At 34.9% G+C, this 17,777-nt stretch overlaps 1 protein-coding gene across 3 annotated transcripts; it reads left to right on the top strand.

The window, feature by feature from the left end:
• The first annotated feature begins 4,791 nt into the window (after positions 1-4,791).
• On the top strand, positions 4,792-17,554 carry LOC140776969 (uncharacterized). 3 transcript variants are annotated; one of them, XM_073120849.1, is made up of 15 exons: positions 4,792-4,940; positions 5,091-5,178; positions 6,104-6,205; positions 6,322-6,404; positions 6,555-6,758; positions 6,828-7,087; positions 8,328-8,481; positions 11,412-11,521; positions 11,604-11,691; positions 14,021-14,332; positions 14,419-14,493; positions 14,596-15,290; positions 15,535-15,643; positions 16,741-16,920; positions 17,165-17,554. In XM_073120849.1, exons 5-15 carry the CDS (start codon positions 6,591-6,593, stop codon positions 17,324-17,326), a joined length of 2,313 nt encoding a protein of 770 aa, XP_072976950.1. In that variant the 5' UTR covers positions 4,792-4,940; positions 5,091-5,178; positions 6,104-6,205; positions 6,322-6,404; positions 6,555-6,590; the 3' UTR covers positions 17,327-17,554. The 3 variants fall into 3 exon arrangements, with proteins under 3 accessions (XP_072976950.1, XP_072976949.1, XP_072976951.1); XM_073120848.1 differs by having other exon boundaries at positions 6,513-6,758; XM_073120850.1 differs by lacking the exons at positions 4,792-4,940; positions 5,091-5,178; positions 6,104-6,205; ... (1 more) ...; positions 6,555-6,758; positions 6,828-7,087 and adding an exon at positions 7,101-7,278 and having other exon boundaries at positions 8,317-8,481.
• The last annotated feature ends 223 nt before the right edge of the window (positions 17,555-17,777 follow it).

Below are 17,777 nucleotides of genomic sequence, written 5' to 3'. Positions count from 1 at the left end.
ATATATAACACTTATTATGCTGGCTAAAATAAAATATATTGACCTGCAAATTTCTATTGACACGATTAGCTTAACGTACACGTGGCCGTATCAACTGTCAATTACTGATGGTTTCTGGCTCTTAAAAGCTATGGTGCTGTTCTTGAGGCGTGGATTGATAGGGCTGTCGCCTGTCGGCATTGAGATCTAAAACATTTCAGGACCACTGGAAGAAGAGACTTCATTATAAATAAAACTCTAAAAATAATATAATATACTATAATAATATAAAAGAGAGAGAAAAAGAGAGAGAGAGAGAGAGAGAGAGAGAGCATCTTCAAGAGGAGCAAGTAACCTAAAAAGATATAGTTTTTGCTAGGCAATGTCTTTTGGAACAGAGAGCTTCTTTTCACATGTTATGAAATGCCCGAGAGGAGAAAAGGTGGCCCCACCTTGGATCTTGAAATATGATTGGGTCCCACTCGTGTAATTGGATTAATTATCATGTGTCAACTTATAGTGGATTACGGAATGATATCTGATACAATTAATTTCTTTTATTAAGGAGAAAAAAAAAATGTAAAAGAAAATTTATTGTTTGATAAGGTTTAGAAAATGTTGCGGACCCCACGAAATAGGAATATCTTTGAATATTTAGGTGGACCCTACTGTAATAGGCTACGTGGGCCCACTCATATGAAATTTGGAGAAGTGCATGTGACTCTGATAGCCGATAGCTAACTAACTAAATTAACTGATTAATAACAAAATAAACGTAAAATTAAGTGGTGGGGCCGAGAGAAAATTTGATAGGAATAGCCTAACTATCTATAGTTGATATCCTTTAAAGATGCCTACCATCAAATCATTATAATTAAAAAATATTATTTCTATACAGTGGTGCAGCCATGTTCGTGTCTACCATGGTCCCCTTCCCCTTCCCCCTCCCCCTCCCCCTCCCCCTCCTAGGTTTGGAAATTTTGTTTATTTTGTGTATTTTTTTTAACGCCAAAATTATTTTTAACATGATACCTCCATGTTATGTAACTGGTCCTAATATTTAACGCCAAAATTTTCATTTGGGTAATCTGGATCAAAATCACACTTCAATTTTCTATTTTTTAAGTCAGCTATATCTTATATTTCTCCTGCATCATAGTTTTTTTTTTTCTTTTACTTTCTTTCTAAATTTTTCTCGATACATTAAAAAAAGAGAGAGAGGGAGAATTGTATAAATTATTTATGTAATCTACACTTAATTTACATATTGTCTAAATATATGTAATGAATAAAATAAATGTTTGTTACTGTTTCTGAAGCAAAAATGATATAATTTATTAAGAAAATTAGATTGTATTAAATGTATAATAGAATTCTCTATCTTCACCACTCAATTAGGATAAAATTAAAAGACAAAATTATTAAAAAAAATAATGTGTGCTTAGTGCAGATTACCCATTTCACTAAGAACAGTCGTTCTTATGTAGAGTTGTTAAGTTGTTCTCAATTGAGAATATAAAAGTCAACCTTTTACGCTTTGTGTTTTGACTTAACATATATAAACTAACCTTCTATAATAATGGAAGGTGGAAATAAATAAAGAAAAAAAGATCTTCTCCGTAAGATTATATTCTAGGATAGAAAATTTGTGCACACCCATCACATTACTGTCACATCTCTATCAATGCATCCTAATATTAGTACAAGTCATATTGCATCACTGTCCCTTCCCTGCTAGACTTAGAGTGCTAATCTCTACCTATAATATTATATTTAGGTTTCGCTTAGCTTTTAGTGGACAAACATAGTTATACACCACTGATTCATTAAAATAAGCTATTAATATTCAAATAATATGCTGATAAATAAATTTATTTGTAGATGAACTTAGAACTTATAATACACTCCTAATTTTTTTTTGTTCTTCTAATAAGATGAAAACAAAGACTAACCCTCTCTGATCTTTTTTATTTATGTGTCCGGTTCATACGAGACATGTAATTTTTCACATAAATTATTGACTCGTTTTAGTTTTACTTCTTTGGAAAATAAAAAAAATTACCATATGAATAATGTCACTATAAATTTATAATCTATAGAAACCTGAAAGTAAAAAGGTTTGAAGTGCCAAATAGAAGGCAATGAATAAAATCAATGAGAATTATGGCTGTGGTGGTCATGCTGAATTTAATACTTCTCTTGAATGATGGAGGAAAACAATATTATAATGAGATGCATTTAAATGGACTCTCCTCAAAGCGTCCCCCGCCTTAATTCCAATACCAGATGCACGTCATGATCACAGAGGACTTTGATAAGAATTAACCATGATATAGAGTCATTGTCCAAGGACTGGATCCTCTGGCATCTGACATGTGTTTCTTGCACCGTACTTCGCCGATCGTTATTGGCTGTCAAATCATGCACATAAATTAAGTCTAAAGGACTGTTGAAAGTTCTTGCAACCGGGGCTGCAAACGATCTGGACCCCCCCTTCTCACCCACTTGTATAGAAAAACCAACCATCTATAGTATAATTGATATATACTATAGTTATTATTATTATTTTTTTAATGATCCAGGAGGTTATGGATTCAACTTTAATCCTAAATAATGTTATAAAAAGATATTTAATGATTTAATAGCTTAGATTAATTTAGTTGATGGCTCGGCAGTGCGATTAGTTTGAAGGAACAACTCGGCAGCGCAACAGCTTATAGCAGGTCTAGATGGTATTTGGTTCGGAATAATTGTTTGGCGACGCATATGACTTGAAGCTTAAATTAGATACTTATAGCATGTCTAGACAGTATTTGGTTCGGAATAATTGTTTGGCGACGCATATGACTTGAAACTTAAATTAGATAGTTAAAAGCTCGATAGAACCTAAGTGCTTTTATATCTACGAAAGGTTGGCTCTTTGCCCATATTTAGCCTTTTGGCTCATGAATGATAAAAAAGTGACTTACAAATTTGAGAAAGATTTAATTATACTCTTCTTTTTCTGTTATTTTTAAATAGAGGCCTAATCACTCGGTGTGGTTAGTATAGAGTTTTTGATCAAATTAGATTTGTTTTCCAATTTATTTTAATCGAGATGAACTATCACTCAAACTTATTACCAAATTAGGTCTAACTCAACATCTTTATTTTCTTAATTGTTGACAAATTAAGTTTAATATATATATATATATTAAATACTAATTAATTCAGTATTTTAGGACCAAACAAAAATACTGATTAGTTTAATATTTTTGTTAGAGCTACAGTACATTAGATAATATTTTATAATAAATTTAAGGAGTGGTCTATTTTAGTGAAAAAAAGAATAGAATATGATTAGTTTGGTCAAAAACTCGGTTAGTATATATCCTTTTCTTTTAGGATCAAACTTTAGTGATTACTAGACTGGTAACACTAACGGCAAAAGTATATTGGGAAAAACAATTAGAGTAGATCTTTTTGGTAGGCCAATATCTTGACTTCTTTTTAACGGTCCTAGTGCTGTGCTTCTCGCTTTGTTAAACTTAGTTTTAGCTTTTTCTTGCACTGTGAGAGTAGGGCCCTGATGAAGGTTACTTGTTGGATACCCATTGGATCTCCAAAGGGAAGGTGTCATTGGAAATAAAGCAATGCGAAGACAAAGTACAGTCCCTTATTTACTAGTTGTGGATGTCTCATAAAGGGACCCCTACAACGTCAGCCATATCTGACCCAAACCTAGCCTTTTATCCTCTGTTACATCTCAATTCATCAACCTATATTCATAGATAACATAATATGGATGAGTATATATATATATATATATAAGAGTATATATTTGGTACTATAGCTTGATGTTGAATCGTAGTGTCGATTTGAAGACGACGGAATCCAACCTAGAGCTTAACAGAAGTATACTTCAAAAGGAAGCAAGAGGAGGCTCTTTCCTGGGCCATCCTTTGATGCAGCGAGTTGAACCGCATCAATAAACTTGCATACTGGCAAAGACGATGACAGACCAAATGACTGATGTGTCAGGACAGCAGGCTGACACGGTGATCATAAGCCAGCCACATATGGGAAACTCTATATATTCCAAAAGTAGTAGCAGTCAGGCCAAAGATGATAACATATTACTAAGCCAATTCAGGTGCTAATTATAAGGAATCGCACCGTTACTGCAATCCCCCTGCGTAACAATCGCGGAGGAATATATCGATATAACGAAGGTGTTTGTTCAAATGCTTTGCAGAGATTTTGTCCCCAGAAAAAAGCAAAGGATATCGGAAAAAGGAAGAAATTTCTTGCTAAATCTTTTGGTACTCGTCTTATTCTTTTGTTGTTTGTAGTGTACTATACGCACTCCAACAAAGGTAAAAAGTATGTAAGAATTCATTGGAACTCGGATCTACTAATACTGCTAAGGACCACAAATTTGATAGGACCACCAAGATGGACCTCAAAAGATTAGTCTGGTCCAGGCCCATTCAATCGATGGGCCCGGCCAGTAATAGTACCGGCAAGAAGCACACCGTTCCTGTCTTATTACTGGAGGTAGGGGTGGGGGCCAGGGGTGTTTCTACCATGTTACTAGTAATCAATTGCATGCCTTTCTTTTATACAGCTAGCATAGCAATGCCCTATGCATAATGCATCAGACCCAGGAAATGGAGCAAATCATTTCTGTTTAGCTTCGAGATTGGGACCAAAAGTCTCAGGTTATGATCGTCAGAGCCTACTACTGCGTACTGCCAGCAAACTGGAATGGGCTTGGTTGGGCCAAGCCTATTTCTTTTTGTTTCGGTCCGAATCGTAACGGGTCGGATCTGATATGCACGTTAACCCGGCCCCCAAGCATTGCCCGGTTTAAACGACTAAACGACGGACGGATTGGATTCGTGGACTGGTAGGTTCGCTGAACTCTAGATCGAGAAAGAAGACTCGGAGAACAATCCTCAAAACTCTCTTGCGATTCCGCTGTATGTTCTTGATCTCGCGATCGTTATGGTCTTTCATTTTGATCTTTTTCCAACTATTCTTTTCATCGAATTTCGTCTCGGCAAGCCCTAACCCTAGTTAATTCTTCTTGGATGCATTTTGGTTTCTTATTCACCGCTTTCTTGTGATAGTTTCTCGTTGAAGATTCTGATCCTTTAGATGAAAGAGAGGAAGCATGTTTCTCCGTTGAAGCGTGTACTGGTGAATTGTGCTCCTCAGGTTAGTAATCACCGTCTCACGCGAAGGCGGGAAAGAAGATTCTGAGGTGCTATCTAGTTTGATATGATATCCTTGATCTGTCCTGTTCTCGTGTACTCTTTGAAATTACAAACCTTTTGATTTCGGTGCATAATTTTATAGTTCTTGAAATTTTGGATTGGAAGATAAAAGGTTTACTGAACTGGCACATACTAACTTTAGGAACTCCCTGTATCGTTTTTCACAAACGAGCATGTCGCTATCTCACAATAAAGCACCTAAGTTTTGAAGTAGAAGGTTCCTACAAAGAACAAGCAAGTAGTTGCTATCTCACAATAATGACCTCCATTTCGGTTGATGTTCTATACCTATAAATCTTTTGACTTTTAAGTGCGGTTTGACTGCTCGCATTTGCAGTTACAAGCTCTGTTTTTGGGTAAGATTTTGCAAGAAGCTACTAGGCACTAGCATTAGATTCATGCTGAGTTGTAGGCTCTTTCTAGCAAGCGTTATCCATCATGTTGGTCTTGCCACTTCCTTCAACATTGTGTAAACAACTAATTAAGTACAGCCACACAAACACAAGGAAGTTATGTCCTTTCTCGGTTGATACCCATTTTTGCAATTGAGTTCCCTATATGCCTAGTTAATTCCACCGTGACTTCCATCTTCCACAACCTCAATACAGTGATGTGATACTCTCCAACTAGATATCTACAGTGACAACATCCATTTTATTTATTGTCCATCCTCTATGATAAAATGGAATATTATTAGCACCTTCTCTTAACTGCACTGCCGGCATTATTGTGATGATCCTCTTTTAGCAGGCTCAGTAGAGGTCTATTGTTTGTATTAGGAACTGGATTAGACTTATTGTCTCTATCGAACCCTTTCATGAGATATGAGTTATCTTTTTTCCTTTTTTCCTTTCCCTAATATGCAGGCAAAAGAGTACGGAAGATGCATTGCTGTTAGGGTCCCAGAGGTTGAACATGACATGTGTTTAAAGGAGTTCCTTGCTCTAAAAGCTTGCATGCAGAACTCGGTAATATTTCTTTCTGAGGGGGAAGGATATAATAAAATTATCAGATGATGCCGTTTGCTGTTTTCTTATTTTATCTGTTAAACCTACAAGTAATACAGTTTCTGTTATTCTTCCAGATTAGAAACAAGGTTTGAGTTACACAGGCATTGTAGAGTTCTGTGCTCATCTTTTGAAGATCTGGATTCATCGTTTATTTAAGGTGGCAACTCTTAGTATTTAACTTTTGTACGACAATTCTGGCATTTTATATAGTCTTGTCATCTGTTGCCTAGTTATAACCTTTTCATCTGGTGTTTTATGAGAATAGCTTCCCATTTCCGGGATCTTGAGAGCTCATGAACATTATCAGGAAATGACATACAACTGACGATAAGAAAAATAAGAAATGCTTGGAAAAATGTCTTCCAATCAAACCCTAGTGGGTTTGAGTGGTGCGGATGCCGTCTCTCATGTTTATATTCAGCATCCACCGCTCCGATGCAACTTACCTGGTACACAGGGGTTATATTACGATGATGGGAACAAGTTACTTCTTTCCCCAACATCTGATCAGGTATCTTGAGTTCTACAGGAAATTGGGGGCTTATTAATGTAATTACTTATGTGGGTCAGTTTCTTGCAGGTCTTGTATTGGAAAATAGGTCCATCTACTCAGCTTGACCCTCCAAATTCTGATTCAATTGGTGAAGGGCCTGTTTTATCTATTCGGTTTTCTTTAGATCAGAAAGTCATTGGGATTCAAAGATCTAATCATGAGGTGCAGTTCAAGAATAGAGAAACTGGGGAGACCTTTAGTCGGAGATGCAGGCCGGATTCAGAGAGTATACTTGGCTTTTTCTGGACAGATTGCCCAACCTGTGATATCATATTCATCAAAACAAGGTAAATGATTCATATTTCTGATTTTTGAGATGCCCATGCAGCCATGCTATATAATGATCTATGCCAGAGCAGTGTATCACAGGATGAGAAAAATGGCATGCAATAGTGCAGTTTATTCTTTGCCTACAATGGAGTGGCATGATACTAATTTTGGTATGGAACGTAACAAGAAAAAGTGCACCCTGTCGAAAGTAAATATTTGAGCTTGTAAACTTTTTTTTTCGGATATGGCATCTTATACTTAAGTTTACATTGATTATGAGATATTTAAAATCTATCAGAGCTAAAATTCAAATCTCAAACGGTTTCTTGCATTTCTTAGTGATTCTCCTTCAAAGTAACTTGGTCCTTCATTTAGACAGATGTTGTTAAGTTTTTATTTTCTTAAGAAGGATGCTATGTGAAAGTAGTAGTGATACTATTTCGATTATATTTTGGTACTTTTTTTAGGACCCTAGAAAGCCCTCAATTGCATCTATACCTTCTGGAGAAAAGAACTGTATATAGATGATATCGTAAAAGTATAGTGGCATATTCATTTTTTGAACTGTTGTAGGTTTTATAGGAAATATTTGTACATTTGGATGCCATATGCAAGTTTAGATTTTCTTTAGTTATAAGTTTTACTTTTTGAGGGGTGTTATTGAGCACTAATTTTGGGGTGTAATGTTATGCTCTTCCTTTATTCAGTATATCAGTTGGTCATGTTTGGCTTAGTAAACTTGAACCAGTACAGGCTGGAAGAAAGTTTGCGAATGAGATTCTAAGAAACAACTTGGTCCAACTGATTTTGTGAAGAATCTTCTTCAGTTTCTAGTTATTCATGTCCTGATCCAGGTGGACATATAAGTCTTCACAAAGAAGTAGGATGGCAATATAAATGTCAAAATAATAATTGTGAATTGAAAAGTATTTTTGAGTTAGAGCCCAAATTATGTACTTGCTTTGTGGTGTGTCCAAGGTTCTAAGTATTCGTTTTAGGATCGGAATCAGCTGCTTGAAAAAATGATTCTTATTGGCTTTATCTGCTATCTATTTTTGACGATTTGGGTCAGGGATTGTTTAATCCAGTTCACGATATGGATCAGGATTAGCTGAAACTTCAAATGTTAGCTACAAATGTCAATTGAGTGAAAATGAAAAAGTTGACTAATATATGTGTTTTATGTGCCCGTTGTGCTGCATGATCTTTTCGTAAATAACTCTGAACCTCATTCCGTTGAATCAAGTTCTATTGCAGTGGTATAGACCTGTTGTCATATGAGCCTGAACTGAACACTCTTTGTTTGGTGGAGTCTAAACGGTTCAGTGTGAGCTGGTATGTTTATACACATGAAAGTCGGATGGTTCTTCTTGCTTGTGGGATGCAGTGCTCTATATTCTCTGGTTACCAGGTAACAGATAATCTGGTTTGGATGATCACTGTGCGCGTCTGATAATTTAACATTGTGGTGTCATTCTGTAATCAAAACTTGTGTGATTTATTTCAATATTTCTCTTTTTTTGTTCATCTTTATTTAATAATCTGCACTTTTTTCTTCTGTGCATAAGTAATCATTAGTCTCAAATTTTGTTCACAGAAATTTTAAAAATCTTATCAACATGTGGGTGAAATTTGAAACATCAAATCAGGATAGTTATATACATATCTTCTCTGTCCTTTTCTTCCAAATGCATTTTTGAGATAGTAATATAATAGAAAGACCTCTCATAGAATTATGAGAATCTATAAACTGTATTTTTCTGATGATATTTACTTGCGGGATGCCATCTTTCTAGTTTTTGCAACATGCATGCGTTCTTTTCACTTATATCTTATCTAACACCTCCTCTTTTTGCTTGTCATATTCGTGTAGAGCTACATTTGGCCTACATTTCTAGTAGCGAGCATTATATTGGAGATAGGAAAGCCCCTGTCCAAGTGAAACAATTTGACACAAACCTTTAAATCCAACTTAACCCAAAAACTTAAGCTATTAGATAAAAGGCCTAAGAGTCTATGTAGAACCCTTTTACTTTTTTCTATAGTTTCAGTATAGGACCAAATCCTCAAGTGTGATATTCAATAATCTCTCTGTTCACATTTGAGCTCAATATAAAATACTTCCCCCTCGAGTCAAATATGCTACTCTTAACCAAGACTTGTGCGCAATTTCTCTTTCGGCCACCCACTAGTTTCAAAAGTTCGATTCGCTAATGTCTTTACTCGCTCTCCATGAATCACTGTGAACTCACTCATCCAAGCCCATATGCCAATTCCATTCATTCTTGTCATAAATCGAGACCCTTGTTTTATGAAGTATAATTGGGTTTGCGCACCAATCTCACGTGCCAAGGCCCAACTCAAGTTCTTTTACTATCACATTATTATGACTCATCTTGTCATCCATAAGAGCCTCATATACATCAGAGCCACTGAACTGGTTGGACTGAATTGCTTCAAAGTAATCTATGATTGCCGAACTATTGAGACACCACTCATCGGGAGATAGGATGTCCCCGTCCAAGTGAAACAAGGTTTCATACAAATTTTAGAACTCAACTCAACTTAAAAGCTTAAGGTATTAGGTGAAATCTTATAGTCTATATAAACACTTTCACATTTTCTCTAATTTCAATGTGGAACTAAACCCTCACATGTGATGCAACGTTTTATTAGTATTCATTGATTTTCTACTCCAAATTAAAATCTAGACTCCATTTCTTTTTGAGAACTTTTGAGTTTTGTCTTCACGCGAAAAGTTTCAAACTTGACTACAACTTCTCTTATTATAATTTATCACTTATCTCTTTCAAATATCTTATTGTACCTTAATTTGCATCATTTTTTGTCTTCTATATCGCCTCCCTTCATTGCAGCCCTGCCCAACAACAAAACATGAAAGTTAATTTATGATGTATAGCCTCCATTATCAGACACTTTGCTATTATGTTCTAGCCAAATGTTCTAGAATATGGTCGCAACCCAGATAAGAATCCATTTGAACATCTCGTTCTTCTGCTTAAGAAAGGCATTACAAAATCAGTCTTTAGCATGCTTAGGGGTGATGATCAAGCCAATAACCATTGCTATTTTACCAATCAACTGCTTCACATAATGACATCCGACAAATTGATGATCCACAGTTTCGCTATTATCATAAAAAACACACTTTGTGCTACCACTCCAACCTCTCTTTTAAAATAAAATTCAAATTAAACATCATAAATGTCAATAATTTAATATTTCATAAAAATAAGTACATTTTAAAAAGTATTATACTTATTAAATATTATTTTAATTGTATATATTTAAATATAAATATTTTAAATTCTTAATAATATAGTATTTAAGTGATATAATATTTTATAATAAATTATCTTATTATTAAGAAAAATTTACATGTACTTATAACATCGCAAATATAATATTAATAAGATAATATTTTATCAAATTAAATGTTTACTCATAGAATAATATATTTACTACTTCAACTATGTATTAACCTAATTAAATCTTTCTTTCTTTAAATAATAAATAAGAATTTGGGAAAAAGATAATCTAATATTATTAATAATCTCATGTTTTAAGCTAAAATAAAAGATATATTTTCCATGTAGAATAAAATTTTATTCTTTTCAACTATAAAATATAATAATATTTGGAAAAGCATTTGTATGATATGAAAAATACCATGTATAAGTAGATTTTTACATATGTATTGCATATCTATTGGCCTAGCTGTGCATACAACAATATAGTATTGCATAAGTACTTTCCTCCATGTATATTGTATATCGATCGGCCAACTGTGCATACCAAGCTAAGTATAGTGTACACGTAAATTTAGCATTGCATAAGTATTGTCTTACATGTGTATTGCATACATATCGCCTAGCTATGCATAACAAGCTAATTGAATTGCATATGTAAATATAACATTGTATAAGTACCGCTCTACATGTGTATTGCATGCATTACATACATAGAATATTTTATATTTTTTTGTTATTTATACTATCAATCTACTTTTTATTAAATCGAAGAATATTTCAATAAATTTTTCTTCTTTATTTTCACTTTATATCACATTAAATGTAATTATTACACTTTTATTCTGGAATGCAAGTAAACATAGAGATAGTTATTCTTAGAATAAATCCCTCATTTTGGTAATAACAATTCTTATTTGTTATTCATATTTCACCTCTATTCCTAATGTGAACAAGACTTATAATGATATTTGGAGATAGCTATTCTCCAAATTGGCAATTTCTTTCAAATAGTATTTGATATTTGCTTTCTTTTTGAATTTTCCACACTAAAGTTTTTTTTTTGGTATAGTTCTCATCTGGAGGTAGCGTTCGCTTGCCTAAGTTTGAGATGGCAATGACAAAAGCTGAGGCCAACCAGAAACCTGTGCTTGCTGCAGAGGATGTTCACATTATTACTGTGTAAATTTCTCGAAATTATTTCATTTTTTTTATAATTTGCTTCTGAAGCAGAATATTCTGATTAATATCAAAGTTCTTACAGCTATGGTAGGATATACTGCCTGCAACTTGATAGAGTTGGCATGATACTCAACTTCTATAGGTTTTACCGGGATGCTGTTGTACAACAGGTATGACTTCAATAATCTACGAAATTTAAGTTGTCGACTTTTTCTTTTCTATTGATCATTTTTTGGTATAATGAGTGAAGCTGCATTGGACGACTTTTTGTTGTTAAATTGCAAGGAAAAATATCTTCTTCCCTTTCTAAATGTACCATCCAGTGTTCTGTAACCTGTACAATTAACATATGCATGTCATGCACAAGAACTTGGATTTGGTTCTTTATTAGAATTTTTTGCGGCAATGTTTACCTCAGGAAACCATAGACTTTTCCTTTCACCCTGTAAGTTTGCCAATATACTATCCTGTAATGATACATGTACTGTGATGGTAATTAATATATACTAGTAAAACATCTTGCATGCATACTATTTTTTGATACTCTTTCTAATTAGGTCTGTATAGCCAGCAACAGAGCCTTAAGTTAACTAAACTGGTTAGCCCAACGAAATTTGTTCTCCATTTAGCTATATCTCAGTTCTAGTTGTACTCAAGATGATGCATTTGGTGCAAAAATAGTTATCCGTTTCTTTAGATGACATCACGGAAATAGTCTATTTGGTGTCTAATTGTAATTATTATAGTTTCAGTCAAATTTAAAATTTAAACAAAAGCTTATCAGCCAACTTTCTTCATAACCTAATAATGAAATTTTGTGACCCATTGCTACTTTATAAGCTAATACATATTTCTGTTTTCACTTTTCACTGAAGGGAGAACAATTGTTATATTTTGACCTTTTCTATGGTTCATGCATATGGCGTCACATGGTAACTGATTGTTGTGATAGATCTTATAATGCCATAAATCTCTTTGACAACTGGACTTTACATGTCAAAATCCGTAAAGCTCAAATTATCATTACTGAAAATTATTACACCTCGATTTTCATGCTCATAAAGATCACTCTCCTTTCTTGTTGTCTATGACTATGTTCCAAAGCATATTCTCTACTCTCTAGAGATTTCAGCAGAAATGGATGTGTTAAACAAAAAAAGTGTCATTTAAAAGAAAATAATTGATAGTGTCATGGCAAGAACATGGATTGTTAGATCACTTGGCACAGGTTGATACTTATCGTGAGTTATCTGCATTGATACCTTGGGAGTATCTTGATACTCCTTTATGGTCACTTGTCGATGTGTGCCACTATATTTGAGCATATTGTGCTTCAAAGAAATCTAATTTGGGGGCTCTTTCATCCCTTTTGATACACCATTATATTTTATTGCTTAATCTACATAAATTATACTTCAAAAATTGGAAATCAAAGGGAACTTTAGGTTTTTCCCAAGTTATTTGCCCAACAAAGAGGATCAGAGAAAAATTGTTTAAATAATAATGAGATTAGAATTTTTTATATTGAAGGACTTCAATTTAACTCTTAAAATCTATTTTAGAGCCCTAGAAAAAGTTTATATATTTTTTGGCATGTGAAGATTATTTAGTGTGCCAAGAGCACATTGCCTTTGCATGACACTCAGCGATACATACTGAGTTGAGCCAAATTCAGCATGCGCCGTGCCACTAGCACAACAATCCTTGAATACCTTCATTTCTCCACAAGTAGCTGCTACTTCTGAGAGTGCAATCTCCAATGTCAGTCATGCCTTGGATGAAAATTGTAGGGCTTCTAACTAAGTCTTGTATTTTCTTCATGTGAGCCACCAATTTCTACATCACTGGGGTGCGTTTTGTCATCCTTTTGAGTTTCTATTGGGTCCACCACAAGAGACAGAAGAATGAATGAAGGCAAGGAGTGAATGCTGAGGCTATTCAGTGAGGCAACTCATTCCCTTGAAATTTGAGACATGATAAATTGACATGCATATTTAGGGGTACTCACATAGGCTTCACCTTTCTTTGTTCTTTTTCACATGAGGACTTAGAAAGTGGCATTTCTGCTTCACATTTATTAGTTCTGCCAGTTTAGGAAAGTTAACATAGTTATTTGGGTTTCGTTATTGTACTGCATTGTTCATTTATTCTCTTGATTGATGGTACATGTTGGTATCTTCTGGTTGCATTCACCAGGTATCAGTGAGCTGACTAACATGTATGCTGTAAATGCATTCTTCTTTAAGAGACTAGTCCATGCAATTTTCAAGTGACGTTATATCTGGTTCATGATTATACTTCATACTGAAGTACCGAATGTTATTATTATAATTGGAAGCATTTAACATCATGAAGATATGCAATTTTCACTAGGTCATCACCTTTGTGTTGCAACAGTATGTTGTTGATTAGCATATCAGCTCATCAGAATTTTTGTTTGTTTGCTGAATTTATGATTGCATTAGTTACCTCCTTACCAGTACATATGTGCCATATCAGGGGACTTTGCCGATTTATTCAAGCAGGATTGCAGTTAGTGTGGTTGATAATGTACTTTTGGTTCATCAAGTGGATGCGAAAGTTGTCATACTCTATGACATATTTCTCGATTCATTAGCACCAATATCTGCACCACTTCCACTCTTGTTGAAGAGAATATCTGGGACTAGTAGGCAAATGATTCAAGTTGAGGATAATATCTCTTGTGCTTATGGAGGAATGATTTATGGAGAGAGCTGGAATTTTCTTGTTCCTGACCTTATCTTGGATGTAGATAATGGCCTGCTGTGGAGGATCTGCTTGGACTTAGAGGTGATGTATTGCTTATAAAAGGTTGATTTCCTTTTCTATGCATATAGTAAAGTTTGCAGTCCTAATAATGATAGCCTTGATGCCAGGCTATTGCTACCAGTAGTTCAGATGTTCCTTCAGTTCTGGAGTTCTTGCAGCGTCGAAGATCTGATTCGAGCATGGTAGTAATCATCTCCTCTGGTGAATGTGTGCAAGTCACTTATTTTCTTTAAACGCCTCTCTTGTCCGGCACTGATCTTATTCTATCCACTTACCACTTTCAGATTAAGAAGTTATGCTTGGCAATACTACGCACTATCATCCTAGAAAGGAGGCCGATATCAACAATTGCAAGGGCAATAGATGTTATTGTTACTTCTTATTCTTATTCGATGAAAACAGGAAATTCTCTTCAGAGAGACAGAATAACCTCAGAACAAACTCAGTGTTCAGGCAACCGGCTTATTGATGGCTCTGATATGGTGACTGAGGCACCTACAACAAGAAGTATGGTTCATGGAAAATCAGTAAGAGAGGAATCATCGAGCAGAGTGGAGTATGAACCGCTACAGACAACTCATAGTGATATAGAGCATGACACAGCCAACCATGCTGCGGGATCTACAATAAGTAGATCCTCATTTCGCTCAGCTTCTGATTCTGAGGAGGATAAGAGTCTGGAAGTGGTCAAGATCATTTCAGAACAGTCTGTTGACAAGTCCTTGCATGTTTGTGATGCTAATGATGAGATCAGAAGAAACAAGAATGCCCAAACTTCAGAATCCGAGCAGTCCTCAAAGTCAGGAGTAGACCATAGTAAATCGTTGGATTCTTGTGTTTCTCACATGCAAGGGTCTCAATTTACTAGTGTTGCAATTTCACCGGATGAAATGTACAAGTTTGTCTTTGCACTTATTGAGGATGAAATGGTTGGAGAACCTACATACTTGGTTGCTATCATCGTAGAGTTTTTACGGAGGTATCCCACTCAATTTGCATCATATCCTACTACTTAAACTTAGTTTACAGTGCAACGACATCAATCTTCACTAGGCAATTTGTTACAAGATATTGGGAAATCTTCTTAAGGAAAAGAAACCAATAAGAAGTTCAAGTTTTTGCATAGGCACTTTAATTAGGTTGAGCTATTTGCTTGAGTTTTGCAATCAGCAGTAACGTTTTTATATATAAATAAAACCATTCTAATGAACTCGAACCTGCAGTGCTTCAAAGGAAAAACTCAAGGTTCATCCTGATCTCCACATGATGATAATTCAATTGCTAGCCCGCACCAATCGTCATGCTGAAATTGCATTGTTTGTGTCAACAAAGGTGGTATACTTATTCCCAGGTTTTACTATTGATGATTGCCTCACTTTAAGCTACGAGTTTTGGGTGGCTCAAGGTTTCATTTTTCAATGATCTGCTTGGGTTATCAGTTATTTTGTTATGCTACCGCGTTTCTTTTTATTATTATTGTTTTTTTTAGGATTCTTGTTGTGTCTCGAACTTAATATAGTAGGTAGTCTTACTGGCTACTTCAGGACTGGTGGAGCACAGGATGGCTTGCCATTTTATTAGTATATCCAGAGTCTGGGATAATGAATCACTTAGCTAAGATGCCAGTAGGTTGCAGTTGCTGGTAGCTTCTAATATGCAAACATGCAGGTGTTGGTAGGTTGCATAACATTTGTGTACATGATCCACATCATAGGTTAGTCATATGTCTAATAATTAGAATGATTGTAGAACAATATGTTCTTACGAGTATGCAGAGGTACATAACTACATACATATGCACACAATATATTATAAGCAAGACCTGAACTGCACATGCTTTATTGAAGGACTAGTAGGCTTGGTGCCTTCTTTAGATTCTAGGTTCTGTTGAATTATTGTGATGTGTCTTTAAATGTAATAGTGAATCTTGTTGTAGCTACTTTATTCATTTGCAGTGTGAGGTGGTGTAAATTCTGAGGTGGTTAGCATGACGCAACACTCCCACAATGAGATATTATGTATGATCTATCTTTGGCGTTATCAGGTTCTCTGTTTCAGTTAAGATTTGGCTTTGTTTTCCAAAGAGAGTTTCTCTACTTTTCTTTACTTTAAACATTCTTTTTTATAAATATATAAATGTTACATTGCAATTTAAGGACAGATGAATACAAGCTTTTGCAAGTTAAGCCTTAATTGGATACTGGCTACTCTTTGTTTTTCCCTTTTCTCTGTCTTCGATTGTCTGGTGTCATACTGTTTATATATATAGTTTTTAGGAGAAATATTTGCTTTCTTGAATCTATTTATTAATCAATCTTTTCTTGATTGAAAATAACACCTTGTCCAAGGCTTCAAACGGACTGTAAAACCATCAAGACATTTTCCTTGATAATATTATGCACTATTCTACTAACACACGTCACTTGCAGATCCTGGAGCCCTCTAAAGAAGTAGCATTGCAACTCATAGAATCAGGTCGTCAAACTATGCAGACTCGGAAGCTGGGTATGGATATGCTTAGGCAGATGTCATTGCATCATGATTATGTCTCTATATTACTGCAAGATGGATATTATCTTGAGGCTTTACGTTATGCAAGAAAGAACAAGGTATTTTACTTAGATGCTATCTCTTGATCTTCTTGTCCTCCATGTCTCAAAGTAGTAATGTTGTATTTTCTTTTTTCAAACTGAAGTTGTGGTTTAAAGTAGTCAAAACCCAAACTTGTATTGACCGAAGAACACAACATATTCTTCTGTGAACATATATTCATCTTTTGTATTCCCTGCCCAATTCATGGACAAGATAATTATCAGTAACAGAAATGTTCTACTAATATATAATTTCATCCAGGTCATTACGATGCAACCATCCTTGTTCCTTGAAGCAGCTGTTTCGGCCAATAATTCACAGCATCTTGCAGCCGTGCTGAGGTTCTTCTCAGATTTCACGCCGAGCTTCAAGATCACACAAGAGCACAATAGGTATCGTGCCATTCTGACTGAGATGAGTTGAGATGCATTCTGCAATATCTTGCAGAAAGTATAAGGACAGATATTATCAGATTCTGGAATCTGTTGGCCTGTTCATTTTGATTATTTGATTTATGAGATGAGTCTCAACCTTATTTAAATTGCTGACGCTTGGTGATCCGTTGGCCTAGAGGTTTGATCATATACAATGAACAAAAAGCAAACTGAGTTGGTCTTCACTGATATGAAATCTCTCGTGCTTATTGCTATCCTTCTGTCTGTATTAGCACATATGCTCCGTGACTGTGCAAATGATCAATCCCATTTTAAAACAGGAGGTGCTAAAATAAAAGTCTCTATCTGTGGATTATAGCAACTTGGATAAAAAAAATTAATTCTTAAATTGAGGAGAAAAAAAATAGAAGGCTTGGGAAAAGACAGTGGGCCATGCCTATCTTCATCTCGAATCATATATCTCGATATTTATAGAATTT

This window comes from Typha angustifolia, chromosome 15 (genome assembly GCF_048772165.1).
Source record: "Typha angustifolia cultivar Huaian chromosome 15, ASM4877216v1, whole genome shotgun sequence".
NCBI classification, from domain to species: domain Eukaryota; kingdom Viridiplantae; phylum Streptophyta; class Magnoliopsida; order Poales; family Typhaceae; genus Typha; species Typha angustifolia.
Note: the sequence above shows the minus strand (reverse complement) of the source record. Positions and strands in the feature narration are given on the sequence as shown.